Source organism: Erythrolamprus reginae, chromosome 7 (genome assembly GCF_031021105.1).
Source record: "Erythrolamprus reginae isolate rEryReg1 chromosome 7, rEryReg1.hap1, whole genome shotgun sequence".
Classification (NCBI taxonomy): Eukaryota; Metazoa; Chordata; class Lepidosauria; order Squamata; family Dipsadidae; genus Erythrolamprus; species Erythrolamprus reginae.
The window spans coordinates 22791209-22807019 of NC_091956.1; the positions used below are offsets into that span (position 1 = coordinate 22791209).

At 40.3% G+C, this 15811-nt stretch overlaps 1 protein-coding gene across 18 annotated transcripts in view; it reads right to left on the reverse strand.

Annotated features, from left to right (window-relative positions):
• Positions 1-15811, reverse strand: part of FIP1L1 (factor interacting with PAPOLA and CPSF1) — a 48764-nt gene that overhangs the window by 1787 nt on the left and 31166 nt on the right. For 6 of the 18 annotated variants that reach the window (XM_070757179.1, XM_070757177.1, XM_070757186.1 and 3 more), the window contains 5 exons: positions 13490-13516; positions 13062-13116; positions 9343-9398; positions 5757-5970; positions 1468-1608 (listed from right to left, as the gene is read on the reverse strand). In XM_070757179.1, coding sequence (XP_070613280.1) covers positions 1468-1608; positions 5757-5970; positions 9343-9398; positions 13062-13116; positions 13490-13516 — 493 coding nt within the window. The remainder of the gene's footprint in view (positions 1-1467; positions 1609-5756; positions 5971-9342; positions 9399-13061; positions 13117-13489; positions 13517-15811) is intronic. The other 12 variants (XM_070757182.1, XM_070757191.1, XM_070757180.1 and 9 more) reach the window with 3 other exon arrangements.

Here is a 15811-nt window from a genome sequence, read left to right on the forward strand (position 1 = left end):
GTGAGATTATGTTTCCTGGTCAATCTCTCCACACAGACATGGTAAAACAAGGGTATTAAACTCCAAGGCTCGGATCTGGATGGCAGGGTTCTTAGATCTGCCTGTGGAGCCCCCCTGGAAACAGCAAAGGATCAGCCTGCAGTGTCTCTGCCAATGGACAGTCCTCCCGAGGTCCATTTTTTCTGGAAAAGGGTTGCAGGAGGCCAGCGCAGCTGAAAACTGAGCTTGGGACCCTGTTTTCACTGGCAGTGTGCTCGGGCCACCACAGGCACCCCACTACTGAGCTGGTCACAGCCCCTCCCCGACGTCAAAAGCATCCCAAATGCAGCCCTCAATGAAATAAAGAATTTGACACCCCTGAAGTAAAGGATGGGGCCCTGCTTTTGACATGAATGACAAATGGGCGCTTTTGCAAAGAGCGACCAAACACTCCAGACTACCTCCGAGACTGCCTTCTGCCGCACAAATCCCAGCGACCGGCGAGGTCCCAAAGAGTTGGTCTCCTTAGGGTCCTGTCGACCAAACAATGCCGGCTGGCGGGACCTAGAGGAAGAACCTTCTCTGTGGGCCTCCCCGCCCTCTGGAAGCAGCACCCCCTGGAGATTCGCACTGCCCCCACCCTCCTCGCCTTCTGAAAGAGTTTAAAAACTCATCTTTGCCACCAGGCCTGGGGTTTTAGATCTTCCCCCCTGACCAATGAATGTTTTTTAGTATGATTGTCGAATGAATTGTAAATGATAGGGTTTTTAAAAAATCAGAATTTTAAGGATTGTTTTTTAATGTATTAATTGGATTGTTTATTACTTTTTTCTGTTTTCTGTATATGCTGTGAGCCGCCCCGAGTCCTCGGAGGGGGGCGGCATACAAATCCAATTAAATCTAAAGCTAAAATCCTTCCCCACCCCCACAAGAGTAGTGGGTCCCATCCCGGGAAGGCCTCCTGTCTTCGGTGCTATTGGTGCACCCTCCGAGGCCTTGCGCGCATGTGGAAGGCAAAAGTCAAAGAAATCTCGCTCGCATGTCTACACATAAGATTTCTCTTGCTGCGCATGCACAGAAGCAAAATTTTGCACGGGGGCGCACGTGCTCAGGTGAGCAGCTGAAAGCATCCTGAAAATCGCTACCGGAACAGAACACCTTACCGTTCCGGTAGCAGGCCGTCACTGGTCCCATCACTGCCTAGTGATCTTGCTTGCTCTAAACAGCCCACCCAGACCGACAAACTGAACCTTTCGTTAAAAAATTCCCACGATCAAACTAAAAAAAAAAAGATTCCGATTCTAACTATCACCTACGGTCAGATCTTTACTAACTTTGGGGTTCGCTTTACTAACTTTGGGGTTCGTTTTTCACTAAGGGAGAAAAAAGGAGGGGGAGAGAAATATTACAAGATAGCCAACATTGTTTATTTTAGGCCCCACCCTTGAAGCCGCCATTTATCGTGATAGAGTTTAGTAAGCAACTGACCTCCGTGACGATTTGTGTCTCGTCTCTTCTTTCTCTCGGTGCCTCCTTTCCCGGTGCCGCTCTTCTTTCTCTCGACTTGTCCTATGTCGCTCGTAGCCCCTCTCCGCATACTCTCTGTATCTGTATCTCTGCTCCTCATCGCTGAGAAGAGAACAGAACATTCCTCAAACTAAAGGTGGCAACTCTTGGCTTCTCCCATATACCCCCCAAAAGCACAGAGAGATTGTTTTAATTTTTTTGTTTTTTAAGAAAATATAATCTTTATTGAAGATAAATAGGGGAGGAGATACATAAAAAGACTGTGCAAATATTGATACAAATGTATCTGAGTTTTGAGTATACAGTGTTCCCTCGATTTTCGCGGGGGTTGTGTTCCGAGACTGCCGGCGAAAGTCGAATTTCCGCGAAGTAGAGATGCAGAAGTAAATACACTATTTTTGGCTATGAACAGTATCACAAGCTTTCCCTTAACACTTTAAACCCCTAAACTGCAATTTCCCATTCCCTTAGCAACCATTTAGATTATTACTCACCATGTTTATTTATTAAAGTTTATTTAAAAATATTTATTAAAGGCGGACGAAAGTTTGCCGATGACATATAACGTCATCGGGCGGGAAAAATTGTGGTATACGGAAAAAACTTGCAAAGTATTTTTTAATTAATATTTTTGAAAAACCGTGGTATAGACTTTTCGCGAAGTTCGAACCCGCGAAAATCGAGGGAACACTGTAGTTATAAGTCAAAATACACACACATATACTGTATATATAAAAGGAAAGGAAGCTAATGAGGGAGAAGGAAGGAAAAAGAAAAAGAAGGTAAAAGAAGGAAAGAAATAAAAAAGAAAAGAAAAAAGAAGAAAAGGAGAAGTAAATTCATATCTATAAACTTGTCACACGTTGTAAATAGTGTCAACATCTGTTGACCCGATCACTCTACAGCTTTTAAGATCTTTACTGTCAGTAAAGATGAAAAAATTGAATTTCTGAACTTGAGTTAGAGTTTAAATTTTTGTCATGTTGAATTTGTTCATCCTTTTATCCACGATTCGTAATGTTATTTTATGGCTTCGTGGGATAGTTGTTTGGGTGAAGGTTACGAGGGTCATAATGAAGTTGTATTCAGAGAGAGATTGCTGTTGGGAACGTTTTGTCTGCTTTCTACATCCTACGAAGAATAATTCTGAAAGGCGGATTCAGGCAGGAACAAGCTATGTAAGGGAACAACACAAGCGACCAGCTAGCACTACCTTTTATTGAAATTCATTTGGGTGTTTTGGCCTTCAGAGGGCAGAATAAAAATGTTCTGACCCAGCACCTAAACAGGACAATGCCCTGTAGTTAAATAACTGTTCCCTTTATTAGGAGCACCAACAGCCCTGGAAAAAAGTCTCTTTTTCTCCCTCTCTTTCCTTCCTCCCTGTTTTTTTCTCTCTCCATCTCTCTTTCCCTCCCCCTTTTTCTCCCTCTCTTCCATTATCACATATACTTATTCATCTCTGCTCCCTGCCTTTTATCTTCAGAGCTAGGGTGGGACATCACTAGCAGCGTGTGAAGTTTCCGTCCCAAGGACTGGTTCATAGATTTCTACTCCTCCACCTTCTATGCATCCGAGCATCAGGCACTGGACCCAGCTGTTTCTCCTCTTCCTCATCAGCCATCTCCAGACCTGGGGGCTGTTGACTCTCCATCTGAGGGCTGATGGATGGCCATCTCCAGTCCCTCTTCCCCCTTGGAGCTCTCAGACTGCCTTGACGCTGCCTGACACCCACGCCGCCTCCTCATGCGGTTTGGCTGCTGGAGGAGCCGGCTGCCGACAGGCCACAACAAGAAAGCTTCCTGAATCTTTCAAGACATGGCACTCTCCCAAAGTTAAAGCTACGGCAGACACCACAAAGTGGGCTTCGGACTTGTCTGGGTTCAAAAGTTAAGGAGAAACAGGTGGACTGGTAGATAGAAAACTATCTAAAGTTGCAAGTTGTTCTAGATAGCTGAGGGGGGGGGGGATAGACAATACAGCTATAAGACCTGCCACAAATTTAAGCCTCTAAATAGAAACGATCCTTGGCTCCATTTGTCAGGAAAGGTACTTTTTTATTACCGTGTTTCCCCGAAAGTAAGACAGTGTCTTACTTTCTTTTTATCCCCAAAAGCCCCACTATGTCTTACTTTCGGGGTATGTCTTATATTGGGGAAAAAATTGTCAATTTTTTTGTTTTAACCATAAAATTAACATTTATTAACAACCTGAACAGTATTGTATTCACCACAAAACAGCAGATGATACCCCAGTATGCCAGTGTGTATGTTTTACTGATGTATGATTAATACTGTGTGCATTACCGTATTTTAAGCAGGAGGCGGCAGTGACAAGTGCAGGGGACGGCGCGGTGATGTATGGAGAGGGGGACGGCGCGGTGACGTATGGAGAGGGGGGCGGCGCGGAAGTGGGCAGGAGGCGGCGCTCATTAAGATCAGAGGGAGGTGGCAGACGCGGTGACGTATGGAGAGGGGGACGGTGCGGACGTGGGCAGGAGGCGGCGTGCAGCTATATGAGAGGGAGGCGGCAATACCCTCGTGTTTCCCCAAAAGTAAGACATATGTCTTACTTTTGGGGTACGGCTTATATTAGCCGACCCCCCTGAAACCCCCGATACGTCTTACAATCGGGGGTGTCTTACTATCGGGGAAACAGGGTAGAAGTCAGGTGCATTGCAGTAATGTATAGCCAGAACTGAGAATCGTGCACCAAAATCCTAAGACCTACTTTTGCGTCCCTTAACTGCCTCCCATTGATGACCTCCCCACCCCTGTGACCAATCAAATTCCATCAAAATGTTTTCAGAACAATCACTGGTATGCAGGCTGGTATGCAGCTGCATTCTTTTCCCAGCCAGGTGACCTTGAAGCAGCATCCTGGGGAGATACAGCAGTTACTTTAGTTTCCCCCAAAGAATTCCCCCTCCCATCCCCTTTCCCCAGAGTTCGTGGCAGACTGACACCGCATAGTAATGAAGCACAGAAGCAAGAATAAGATGGCAGTTGACATCAGCATTGGCATACTGCAGTGTTTCCCAACCTTGGTCACTTGAAGATATCTGGACTTCAACTCCCAGAATTCCCCAACCAGCATTCGCTAGCTGGGGAATTCAGGGAGTTGAAGTCCAAATATCTTCAAGTGGCCAGGGTTGGGAAACACTGGCATACTGCTTCAGTAGTCCTACCAATAAAATTACACCATGACTCCACAAAGTCCCCCTAGGTGAACCTCACCTTTTACCAGAGCACAATGTCAATACCTGTTTACAGTACATGTTGTACAACATGTTGTTCTTTTTAATCTTAGACTCAATTTCACAAGGCACTGAAAAATGGTTAAAAGATTCATATTTGTTCCAGTGTATCAAACCTGAGTGATCTATGACTCTCAAGCTTCCCACTTTTTCTTATTATTCCACAAATGATGACTTTATTAGGCTAAGGACCCTCTGGCTTTTCACAGTCATATGTCAGGTTTGCTACGGATGTCAGAGAAGAAGAGGAAGAGGAGGAGGAGAAGATGAAGAAGACACGGGCAAGAAGGGAGAAGAAGAGGAAGTGAAAGAAAGAAGAAGAGGAGGAGGAGGAGAAGGAGAAGGAAAAGAAAAAGAAGAATTTCTCTTCCCTCCTTTTTAGTTAAGTCTGCAAGCAACACAGTATCTTCCCTAGGCCAAAAGTCATTAAAGTTCATGTTGGCACCCTGGAATGACCAGATCATTTTGTGCTTTCAATCAAGATGCCTAAGAAACAGATGTTAAACTGATCTTACAGGCTAAGACACTGACCTGTAATTTTAACACAAAACCTACCAAGTAGAAAACATTAGTACTAAGCCTCTATAAGAACAAACATGATGGCAATATATTTTAAGCTCAACCCTTAATGCATACGTAGCATTTTTTAAGCTGAAAAGAAGAGAATTATTTAAAACAGCACAATTCTCTCTACAAATGAGGGGAAGGAAAATAGATCTCGGTATGAGAATTCTGAAAAGGCGATTCCACCCCTTTCTGTGACTTAATAAAATTCACCACCTTAAGTTTTTGAGTCTTGTGTGCAGTGTTTATTTTTGCACTTCTGGTTTGAATTTGAGTTAGCTGGCTAGGCTTTCAGAGAGGAAAGAAAAACAAAGGCCAGCCCTTGTCCCCTAAGAATATGCAGCTGCATGTGAAGTTTGAAAATACGTTCTTTTTTAAGCGGGCCATGAATCTCCCAATGCAAAGACTGGAATTGGATCTTGATACCCACCTATTAAACACGCTTGCAGTTGGACTGTGCTCCCGTTCCCGCTCCCTTTCCCGAGTCCGCTCCCGCTCTCTGTCGCGATCTCGATCCCGTTCTCGGTCTCGATCTCTTTCACGCTCTCTGTCTTTATCTCTTCTGGAATAATAATCCCACGGTTTGGTTGTGTCCATGAGACTAGTCCACGATGGGGCAGAACCTGTAAGGTGCGGAAAGGTGACTAAAGAAAAAAATTCCAGGATTAGAAAACAAAAACGTTGGAAACATTTGAAAAGCGTAAAATGAATTGCACTGGGATTATTCTCGATTTATAAAAGGGAAGTTCAGATTAGATTAACTGTAAAACCCATCTTGAATGATGGATTGAATAAAGCTTACAAATTATTTTTTCTCCTTCCCAGTGGTGAATTCTACACCTAGTGGCAATTTCAAAAGCAGTGTCAACATGAGTATCTCTTCCCTTATTTTATTTAAAAGCATTATACTTAAAAATCTGGTTTGTTATGTTTTGTAATTGCAGCTGCGCTTATTTATTTTCTTTTACATTGTCTTGAAAAGGATAAAGAAAAAGACCCAGATATCTGCAAAATCTTCCAAGTTTGGCAGATGTGTTTAAAGTGGTCCAAACTAAAACCAAAAAACATTTTATATTCTGGAGTGTTGAACTAAGCCAAGGATAAAATGAAGGGGTGGGTGGGTGAGTTATTTGATGTTGTTTCAAGTCTTTTGACACATGTAAATTAGCTTTTGTTGCTTGGACAGAAAGAAAAAGAGAATCTCACAGTTCATAAACTGCCAACATTATTAAAGATGACTAAGGGGAGACGGTGAGAGCAAGAATAAGGAAGATTTAAATTAGGAACATATGTAAAGAAACAGGTATTTTAAAAATAACACCATTGTTGCCTGCCTGGTTCTCTTAGTGAGACGCTCACCCCACCCCACCCCACCCCAACCTCTAAATACCCTATTTTCCCCAAAATAAAACATCCCCTGATAATAAGCCCAAGCGGGCTTTTGAATGCATAAGAGCAAGCGCTTATTCCAGGGTTAAAAAAAAGGCAGGGTCTTATTTTCGGAGAAACACGGTATAGTAACAAAAGGATGCATTTAAAGCAAATATGAAGCCAAGGGTTAAAGGGATGTTAATTTTATAGTTGCTGGTAGCCTGTGTATCAAAGCGAAACTATCTTTCGTAACTCAGTGCAGCTTTGAGGCGGGTTGTTACAGAGGCACCAAAAAGGAATTTCATCCGTTTCTTCCATTATTTGCTACGAGAACTTTGAAAAACTTTTGGGTTTTTTTAAAAATGAAAATAGTCCTTGACAATTTTTATGAAATAATAGTGAAATGATAATCTCACCTTGTGTTGTTGTTTTAGGACAAACACCCCCCCCCCCCCGATATTTATTTTGATTTCTCCTGTGCCCTATAGAAGAAACTTGATTTGTTTGTTTTGGTTTCTCCTGCGAGAACAGACTTTGTTCAAAATATTCCAAGTTCTCTTACTGTCAGCTTGGAATAAAACAGGGGTTTTTGCCCCCATTCAGTACTCACTCAAACCAATTTACTAGGCACCGAGCACTTAAAACCAAACCAAGACACTAATAGAGATTCTAGTCTCTTAAGTCCTCAAAATGTGTAAATATGTGGGAAACGTTACTCCAAGCATCACATTGGTTAATTTTGGCGTTACAGTTCTCAATTTACAACTGTTCTTTTAGCAAAATTTGAAGTGATGATGGCTTCAGAAAAAATGACTTACAACCTGTCCTCAAAGTTATGACCACCGCGTGTATGTACAAATACACACACACACACATGCCCAGTATTTGCTAGGTATGTCTTATAGTCTGGAGCGGGGTCCCCAAACTTTTTACACAGGGGGCCAGTTCACTGTCCCTCAGACTGTTGGAGGGCCGGACTATAAAAAAACCCTATGAACAAATCCCTATGCACACTGCACATACCTTATTTAAAGTAAAAAACAAAATGGGAACAAATACAATATTTAAAATAAAGAAGAAGTAATAAGTAATTAATAATTAAGTAATAAAGTAATTTATACTTCTTTATACTAAGTAATTTATACTTCTTTATAATTCTTTATACTAAGAGTAGTAGATCCTTGGAACAAACTTCCAGCAGATGTGGTAGATAAATCCACAGTAACTGAATTTAAACATGCCTGGGATAAACATATATCCATCCTAAGATAAAATACAGAAAATAGTATAAGGGCAGACTAGATGGACCATGAGGTCTTTTTCTGCCGTCAGACTTCTATGTTTCTATGTTTATTAACAAGTAAATTTAAACTTAAATCAACAAACTCCATTTCTCCTTCCTTCCTTCCCTCCCTCCTTCCTCTCCACTTCTCTCTCCCCTCTTCCTTTTCTCTCATTTGTTTCATTTTCCTCTCCCTCGTTCTTTCCCTCCATCATTTTCTCATTTTTCTCTTTCTCTCCATCTCTCCCTCTTCCTTTCTCTCTCCCTCTCTATCATTCCCTCTTTCTCTTTCTTTCTCTCTCTTCTCTCTTTCTCTCACTCACTCTTTCTAACTCTCCCTCTTTGTATCTCTCACACTTTCTCTCTCCCCCTCTCTCTATTTCTCCCTTTCTCTCTCTCCCTTTCTATCTCTCTTCATTTCTCTCTCCCTCTCTATTTCTCCCTCTTATTATATCGATCAGTAAAATCTCATGTGCTGCCGTGGGCCGGTTAAAAGACCTAAGCGGGCCACATCCGGCCCGCGGGCCGTAGTTTGGGGACCGCTGGTCTGGAGCATCTGATAGTCTGAAAAATACGGTACCTTTTAATATTGAAATTTACTATTACTGCTTCCATTTAAATTTTTTACATTCACTTTGTGTTTTTAACATTTTATCTGTACATAGCCCCAAGTCCTTCTGTGACTTTAAACATTTTTTAAAGCTTTTACATTTGATAAAACAATTTCAGGGAAAAGATATTTGTAATTAACTGTTTATCTTGCATGCTATGAAAATACAGGTAGTCCTCAACTTACATTCATTTGTGTAAACCATCGATCCAGAATTATGACAGCCTCACAAACCAGAAACTTTCTGGTTGTCTCAAATTGCAGCCTCACCCACAGAGTCGTGCGATTGTGATCTGGGAGTTCGGCAACCTGTTTCCGTTTATGACCAGTTGCTACCTTCTCCACCAGCTTCCTCAGAGACTCAATTTGAGAGATAGAACAACCTACCCAGATTGCTTAATGACCACAACCGGTAGTGTTGGGATTGTTGTTGTTGAGAAAAGCAGTCACATGGTATCTGAACTACCACTTTGCTCAGCAACTGAGATTCCGATAGTCAGAATGGATGTCAGACAAGGAAAGACTATATATATTTTCAGTTAAATGATTCTCCCCATGCCGTCCTCCTCACAATATGGCAGGTGACTGGTGCCTGCCAATAGACACTTGACAAATGAAAGATGCCACCTGTAATAGACAGACTTAGGAAATCAACACTATTTTAGATTATTAGTTTTCCTGTAGGCAAGAAGAAATTTTAGATATGAAAATATAGCAAGCCTAGTAACATTTTCAAGCAGTGAAGACACTTACCACCACCGTATGGAAATGCACGAGCAGAGCGGCCATCATAACCCGAGGAATGTCCACTGTTGGAAAATAAATATAAATCAAGCCTCTTTCATATTTTAAGGTTCTGTTCCAATTAACCAATTTCTATTGCATCAGTTACTGAACTGTGCATTTGTTTGCAAGCATAGAAAATGATTAGCGTATTTTTTGGAGTCTAAGACACACCTTTTTCCTCCCTAAAAGAGGCTTAAAATTCAGGTGCGTCTTATATTCTGAATGTAACTTCCCCCCCACACACACACCTTTTCCCCCCAGCCCTAATTAGGTGCTAACAATCTTGCCAGCTCTTACTTTGCAGGTTCTTTCATTGTTACTCTCTGCAAATAATGTTTTCCAAGCTCTAAATCTTTGCAGGGTTTTTTTCACTGCTCTAACTTGCTCCAAATAAGTTTCTTTTCAGCCCATACCAGGTGCTAACGATGTTCCCATCTCTTACCCACTTGCAAGCTCTTTGTAGGTTTTTTAAAAAAAATTCTCTATTTGCTCTGAATGTTTCTTTCCAGTCCTAACCTGGTGCTAATAATTTTCCCAGCTCTTACTGGCTTGCAAGCTCTTTCATTGTTATTCTCTCTCCAAAAGCCCTAACCAGGGGATAAAATAATGTGCTGAAGCTGACCAGACTAAGGACGCTAGCCAGATGAATATCTGGTAAGGAGATGTGTCTTATACTCTGAAAAGTATGGTAATCATCAATATGCTGTATGGGCTGCCCCTGTTAATTGGATGACAGAGCTCTGAATATACTATGCCTTTAGCTATGCAGGAATAAATTAAAGCAATTAGCTATCTGGTCCTTCTTTGCATGGATAATAGAAGGTTTATCAATGCTTCTATTCTCCCTATGATAATCAGCATAAAAAAGGGTGAGGGTCAGAAGGAAGTTCTGTTTGAGTCCTTCAATGCACAGCCTCGTTGTTATTTTTGCACCCCTCTACACATTCTGAGACAGAAAGCCTTGCAGAATTACATTGAGGCAAGCAATGGACCCAATTCTCTGCTTTTTGTTCATACTCAAACATGAATGAATTTATCTTTGACCTATCAGCTCACTATTCCTACCAATAAATAAATATCCCTGTCCTGCTTTGTTCCTATCCTGTCTTTCCTTTCTTTCTTTTTGGTCTCTGAGTAAGTTTTATTTGCAATTTGATAAAAGAAGGGAAGATGTGTGTGGGATGGCAGCTTCCGTCCACGGTTTCAATATAGCTGTTCCTTCCCATCTGTTTGATCTGAAACAATTCAGCTGGCAGAACCAGCTGTTTATTAGTGAGTGTTTGTTCAAGAATGAAGTTAACTTCCACATCTTGTGAGATGGTTGGTTTTCTGTTGCTGTTCCTGGATTCATCCTGTCTTTCCATCATGCAGATCAGATGCAGCTATACAGTGGTACCTCTACTTAAGAACACCTCTACTTAAGAACTTTTCTAGATAAGAATCGGATGCTCAAGATTTTTTTGCCTCTTCTTAAGAACCATTTTCTACTGAAGAACCTGAGCCCGGAAAAATTTCCCAGGAAATTTGAGAGCGGCATGAAGGCCCTTCCCCCTTTAATCCCAGCCATCTCGGGATTTTTTGGGCTGCCAGAGGAGCTTAAGGAGGCTTTGGCAGTCCAGAGCGAACGAAGCATTTTCCTTTCTCTGGGCACTTGGAGAGGGAATAAACCTTTGCCAGTGCCCAGAGAAAAGAAACACTCCCTTCGCCTGGGCAGCGACTGTCCTCCTCCTCCTCTTCTTCTTCTTCCTCCTCCTCCTCCCACCCAAATGCCAAGCTTTTATTTCTTTCCTAATGGTTTTGCATGCATTATTTGCTTTTACATTGATTCCTATGGGGAAAATTGCTCTTCATATAAACTTTTCTACTTAAAAACCTGGTCATGGAACAAATTAAGTTCGTAAGTAGAGGTACCACTGTACTAGGAAGGCATCACCAGACAAAACAGTTCTCTACATCAAGGGTGCCAAACTCAAGGCCCGGAGGCCGAATTAGGACTGCAGGGTGCTTAGATCTGGCTCCTGGGGCTACAGTTCCTCTGCCAGCGGAAATGGAGCTTCGGAGGACTGTGGCAGACTTCCTGAGCTCTGTTTTAGCTGGAAGAGGGTTGTAAGAGGCCATCACAGATGAAAACAGAGTTCGGGATTCCGTTTTCACTGGCAGAGAACTCGGGTCCCCACAGGCGATGCCAATACTAGTGACATCAAGCTGGCCATGTCTCCCATGCCCCCCTGAGGTCAAACACAACCCTGATGCGGCCCTCAATGAAATTGAGTTTGACAGCCCTGCTCTACATGGTAGAGAACATGAGAAACATGACTGTTTTTATTTATTCATTTTATTTGAGGACAGAGGTCTTCAAATTTGGCAACTTTAAGACTGGCTGAGGAATTCTGGGAGTTGAAATCCACGTCGCCAAGTTTGGGAACCCCTGTTCTAGACGTTGTTCATCATTAAATCATAAAATGAATTATTAGTTTTGGATGCTTGGCAACTGGCCCACACTTACAACCGCTTGCAGCATCCTGTGGTCACATGACTGCAATTTATGACATTTTTACCAGAATTTGGCATTTTTTTCTGGTTTCCAGTAAAAACACTCTATAATGTTTTAGCTATGGGCTCACTATATGACCGCTGTGTTCGCGTAATGACTGCCACAAGAAAGATCGTAAAATTAGAGGTGGTCACATGGTGACCTGATTTATGACTGCCACGTATACTTAGAGTCAAGTTTTGTACCAGAAACAATCCAGGGACCTTCCAGGAGAATAACAGCAAAAAGCCCCACAGACATCTAGTGTCCAGATTACATTTTCCTGAATCAGAAAGTTACAATGATTAAAAAACATATTGTATACTAGTAGCTGGATACCTGTGCTTTGCTACGAAACTATGTGATCAGGCTTGATAAATTGACAGTTGAAATTTGAAAATCAATGAGTAATTATGATCAAGCTTGATGCATTGACACTTAAATCTTGAAAATTTATGTAGAATGTGTAACTCCTTAGTATCAGAACGTGTTAATATAAGGCAACTAGCAGTTGGAGCAGAGTTCTTTTCAGGTGGGGAGGGGGAGTAGAATGTCTAAACTCCCAGCCCGCAGGCTGGATAAATCACACACTAGCCACGTCCACACCTGGTTTAGCAAAGGGGCAGCATCAGAGCAGGTTAATATAAGGCAACTGGCAGTTGGAACAGTTATTTTCAGATGGGGAGGGGGAGTAGAACATCTAACTCCTTAGCATCAGAGTGTGTGAATATAATATTGTATAAGAAATACTAATTATCTGTCAATTCAAAAAATCCTTTCTTAGCGAGCACCTAGAAGCCAAGAGGAACATATGTGCCCAGTTTCAGGTTCTGGAGATATTGTGATGAGGGAGTGGTAATTGGTAGACAGACAGACAGATATAGATAGATATGGCAGATTGTTACTATCTTGTTTAGCTCTGTTCCAAAGCTTTAACTAATGAGTAGAAAACAAAATACATAGGAATTGCTCAACTAATATCCAACTCCAGACTTCAAATCTTATTTACTCTCTCCAATAGTTTTATCTTTTTTGGTTCAAGGAAATTCAAACAGTTAAAAACAGTAAATGGTATTTTTGTTCAAATTCACATCATAGCAATTGTTAAAATAAACCAAGTCCTTGTGATGTTAGATTACAAACTAAAATGTACCTTTCTATAGTTGGTATAAGGGAAGGCGGTGGTCCTCCAGGTGGGGGTGGAAAGCCTGAAATATTTAATTAAGAGGTTGGTTTGAATTGAAAACAAATTCAAAATTAAGTTAGTGTATATTAGCTGGACCCCAGCAGAAAAACAAGGCAGCAACATTTAGTAAAACTTTGAAGCAGTAAATGATAGAGTGCTAAAATAAAACAGTCTGCATAGCTTATTTAAATATTGTACACTTAATATATTCTAAGTTTGTTCTAATTCTTCAACTACTTTGAGAAAGTTGGCAACTCAAATCAGAGTATTAATGAGGTCCTCCAAAGAAAACTGAGTGCATTTTTTTAAAAGGGGGGATATATTCAAATGTTCCTTATACGAAAAAAGGAATTCACAGTTAAGTTTCATGCTACTTTTAAAATAAATAAATATACCTGGCGGTGGCACAGTTATTGGTATACCTAAAACAAAAAAGATGCACCCAGTCATTTCAGTAATGAGTTTATATTGTCTCATTCCCATATTGTGGTTCCCATATTGGCATCCACGCCAACAACATATTATTAAAAAGCCAATAAGAATTGGCAGTAAATGAATTTCTACCACCAATCCATATTGGCTTCAGTCCAAAAAGGTTCTGTATGTCAATCTACACAAATAGCAGAACCTGATCATTTGTGGTTGTGTCCATGCAAATGAATGAATGAATGAATAAATGAAAGAAAGAAAGAAAGAAAGAAAGAAAGAAAGAAAGAAAGAAAGAAAGAAAGAAAAACTCTACCACATGCACCCACTTTAAAATATGTGCCCAACAAATGTAATGGCATTGTTTCCATATTAATGACTTGAAATCTGTTGAGCAAGAGTAGATAATGACATTATTTAAATAGTGAAGACAAAACACAATTAGAAATTTCTGATTATATGTTTTTTTAAAAACGTTTGATGTTTAATGATATTTTTTATGTATCATTAAACTCAAGGGACTATAGAGAGAAAGTTATGTTACTTGTGATAAACACATTATAAAAAGGTAACTCTAAAATATTCGTTTAAAGTAACATCTTAATTATTCTTTTTCTTTGAAAAAAATACACATGCACATTTCAATGAAAAAACAAAACCCACCTGTGCCTTTATATCCTCAATGTTAACAGACAAGACAGCAATTTCAAAATGTAAAATGACAGATTAACGTTAACTGGGCCATACAGTTCTCATTAAAAGAGAATAATCCTCCTATTGATACATCATACCAGTCATGGCTGTTTGATAAAACTAACTTTAGCAATGATGAAATGACTGATCCCTAGCTATATATCTTAATTGAGATGATGGAAATTAGACCAAACGACCAGTTTCATATTATAAAATATCACAGGAACAAGTACATAAGATAGTAAATTCTGTCAATTAAATTGCTTTGTCATTTTGTTCATAAATCCTAAATATATATAGCTCGGTTGTTTCTTTGTACCATCCAGTTCCAGTAACTATTCTCAGTAATGTTTAGTCAACATTTTAGGTTTAGATTTTTAAAACAACATCAATTCTTTCAGTCTCTGAAGATATTTGCATCACAAATAGCTAAGTGAACACAGAAGGCGAGCTTCAAAGACTAATCCTCTTTTCAAAAGGATGTTTTATATTGGAATGTATGAAAACTTTCCGGGCAGAAGTTCCAAGTTAATAATAATATTGGCTAACAAGAAACTAATAAGAAACGTTTCTATCCCAATAGAGGAGACATGGGCAGATTTTAATTTTGGTTTGCTCTTTGAAGATGTAATGCTTCAAACCTGAAAAGAGCCAAAGCTACAATGCTTCCCCCATCCCAATTGTTTCCAACTGTATAAAACGGCAAGTGATTTAAAAGAAAAAGAAAAAAGGAAACCCTCAGGGCAGGATTCGTATGATAAACTTGCGCCTCCTGTTTCCACAATGTGCTTGATTGAATTATAGTACTTATTGAAGATGAGCTTCAATAAAAATCTGACCAGTGCCTCCTAAAAAACTTTACAATAGAGGTTTTGTTACTCTACTCCCTCACACCTTTATTTCAGGTTTCATCCATCAGTTACAAGTATAGTTTATACAGGTAGTCCTGACTTACGACCACAATTGAACTCCAAATCTCTGTTGCTAAGTGAAATATTTGTTAAGTGAACTTTGCCCCGTTTTATAACTTTTCTTGCCACTGTTGTTAAGTGAATCATTGCAGCTATTAAGCGAGGAACTCAACTGGGAAGGGAATCTAGCTATAATTTTGATCATGTGACTACAAGTATGCTGCAATGGTTATTAAGTGTGAAAAATTGTCATCAGTCACTTTTTTCAGTGCCATTATAACTTTGAATGGTCACTAACTGAACTGCTATAATTTGAAGACTGGCTGTATTTATACTGAAATGGATTTCGCTCAAATAACGGTTGTTGTTCAAATTCAAATGGAGATTCTCAGTCATCCAGGTTGTCCAAAAATGCTATTTTTTTCAAGAGCCCACAAACTTTCTGGATTTTTTTCTTTGAAGACGTTTTGCTTCTGATCTGAGACGCGAAACATCTTCAAAGAAAAAAAGCAAAGCCCAACTGCCTCTTGAAAGAGCACCTTTGGGACAAAAGTTCGCTACTATTTGGGCAAAAAAATAGTAGTAGGCAATGCTTTAATTTGTATTTTGGGGAAAGAAGCATTGGGGGAAGGGAGGAGAGTACACAGGCAGGCAGGAGAAGAAAGTTTGAACGATCTCAAAGCTATA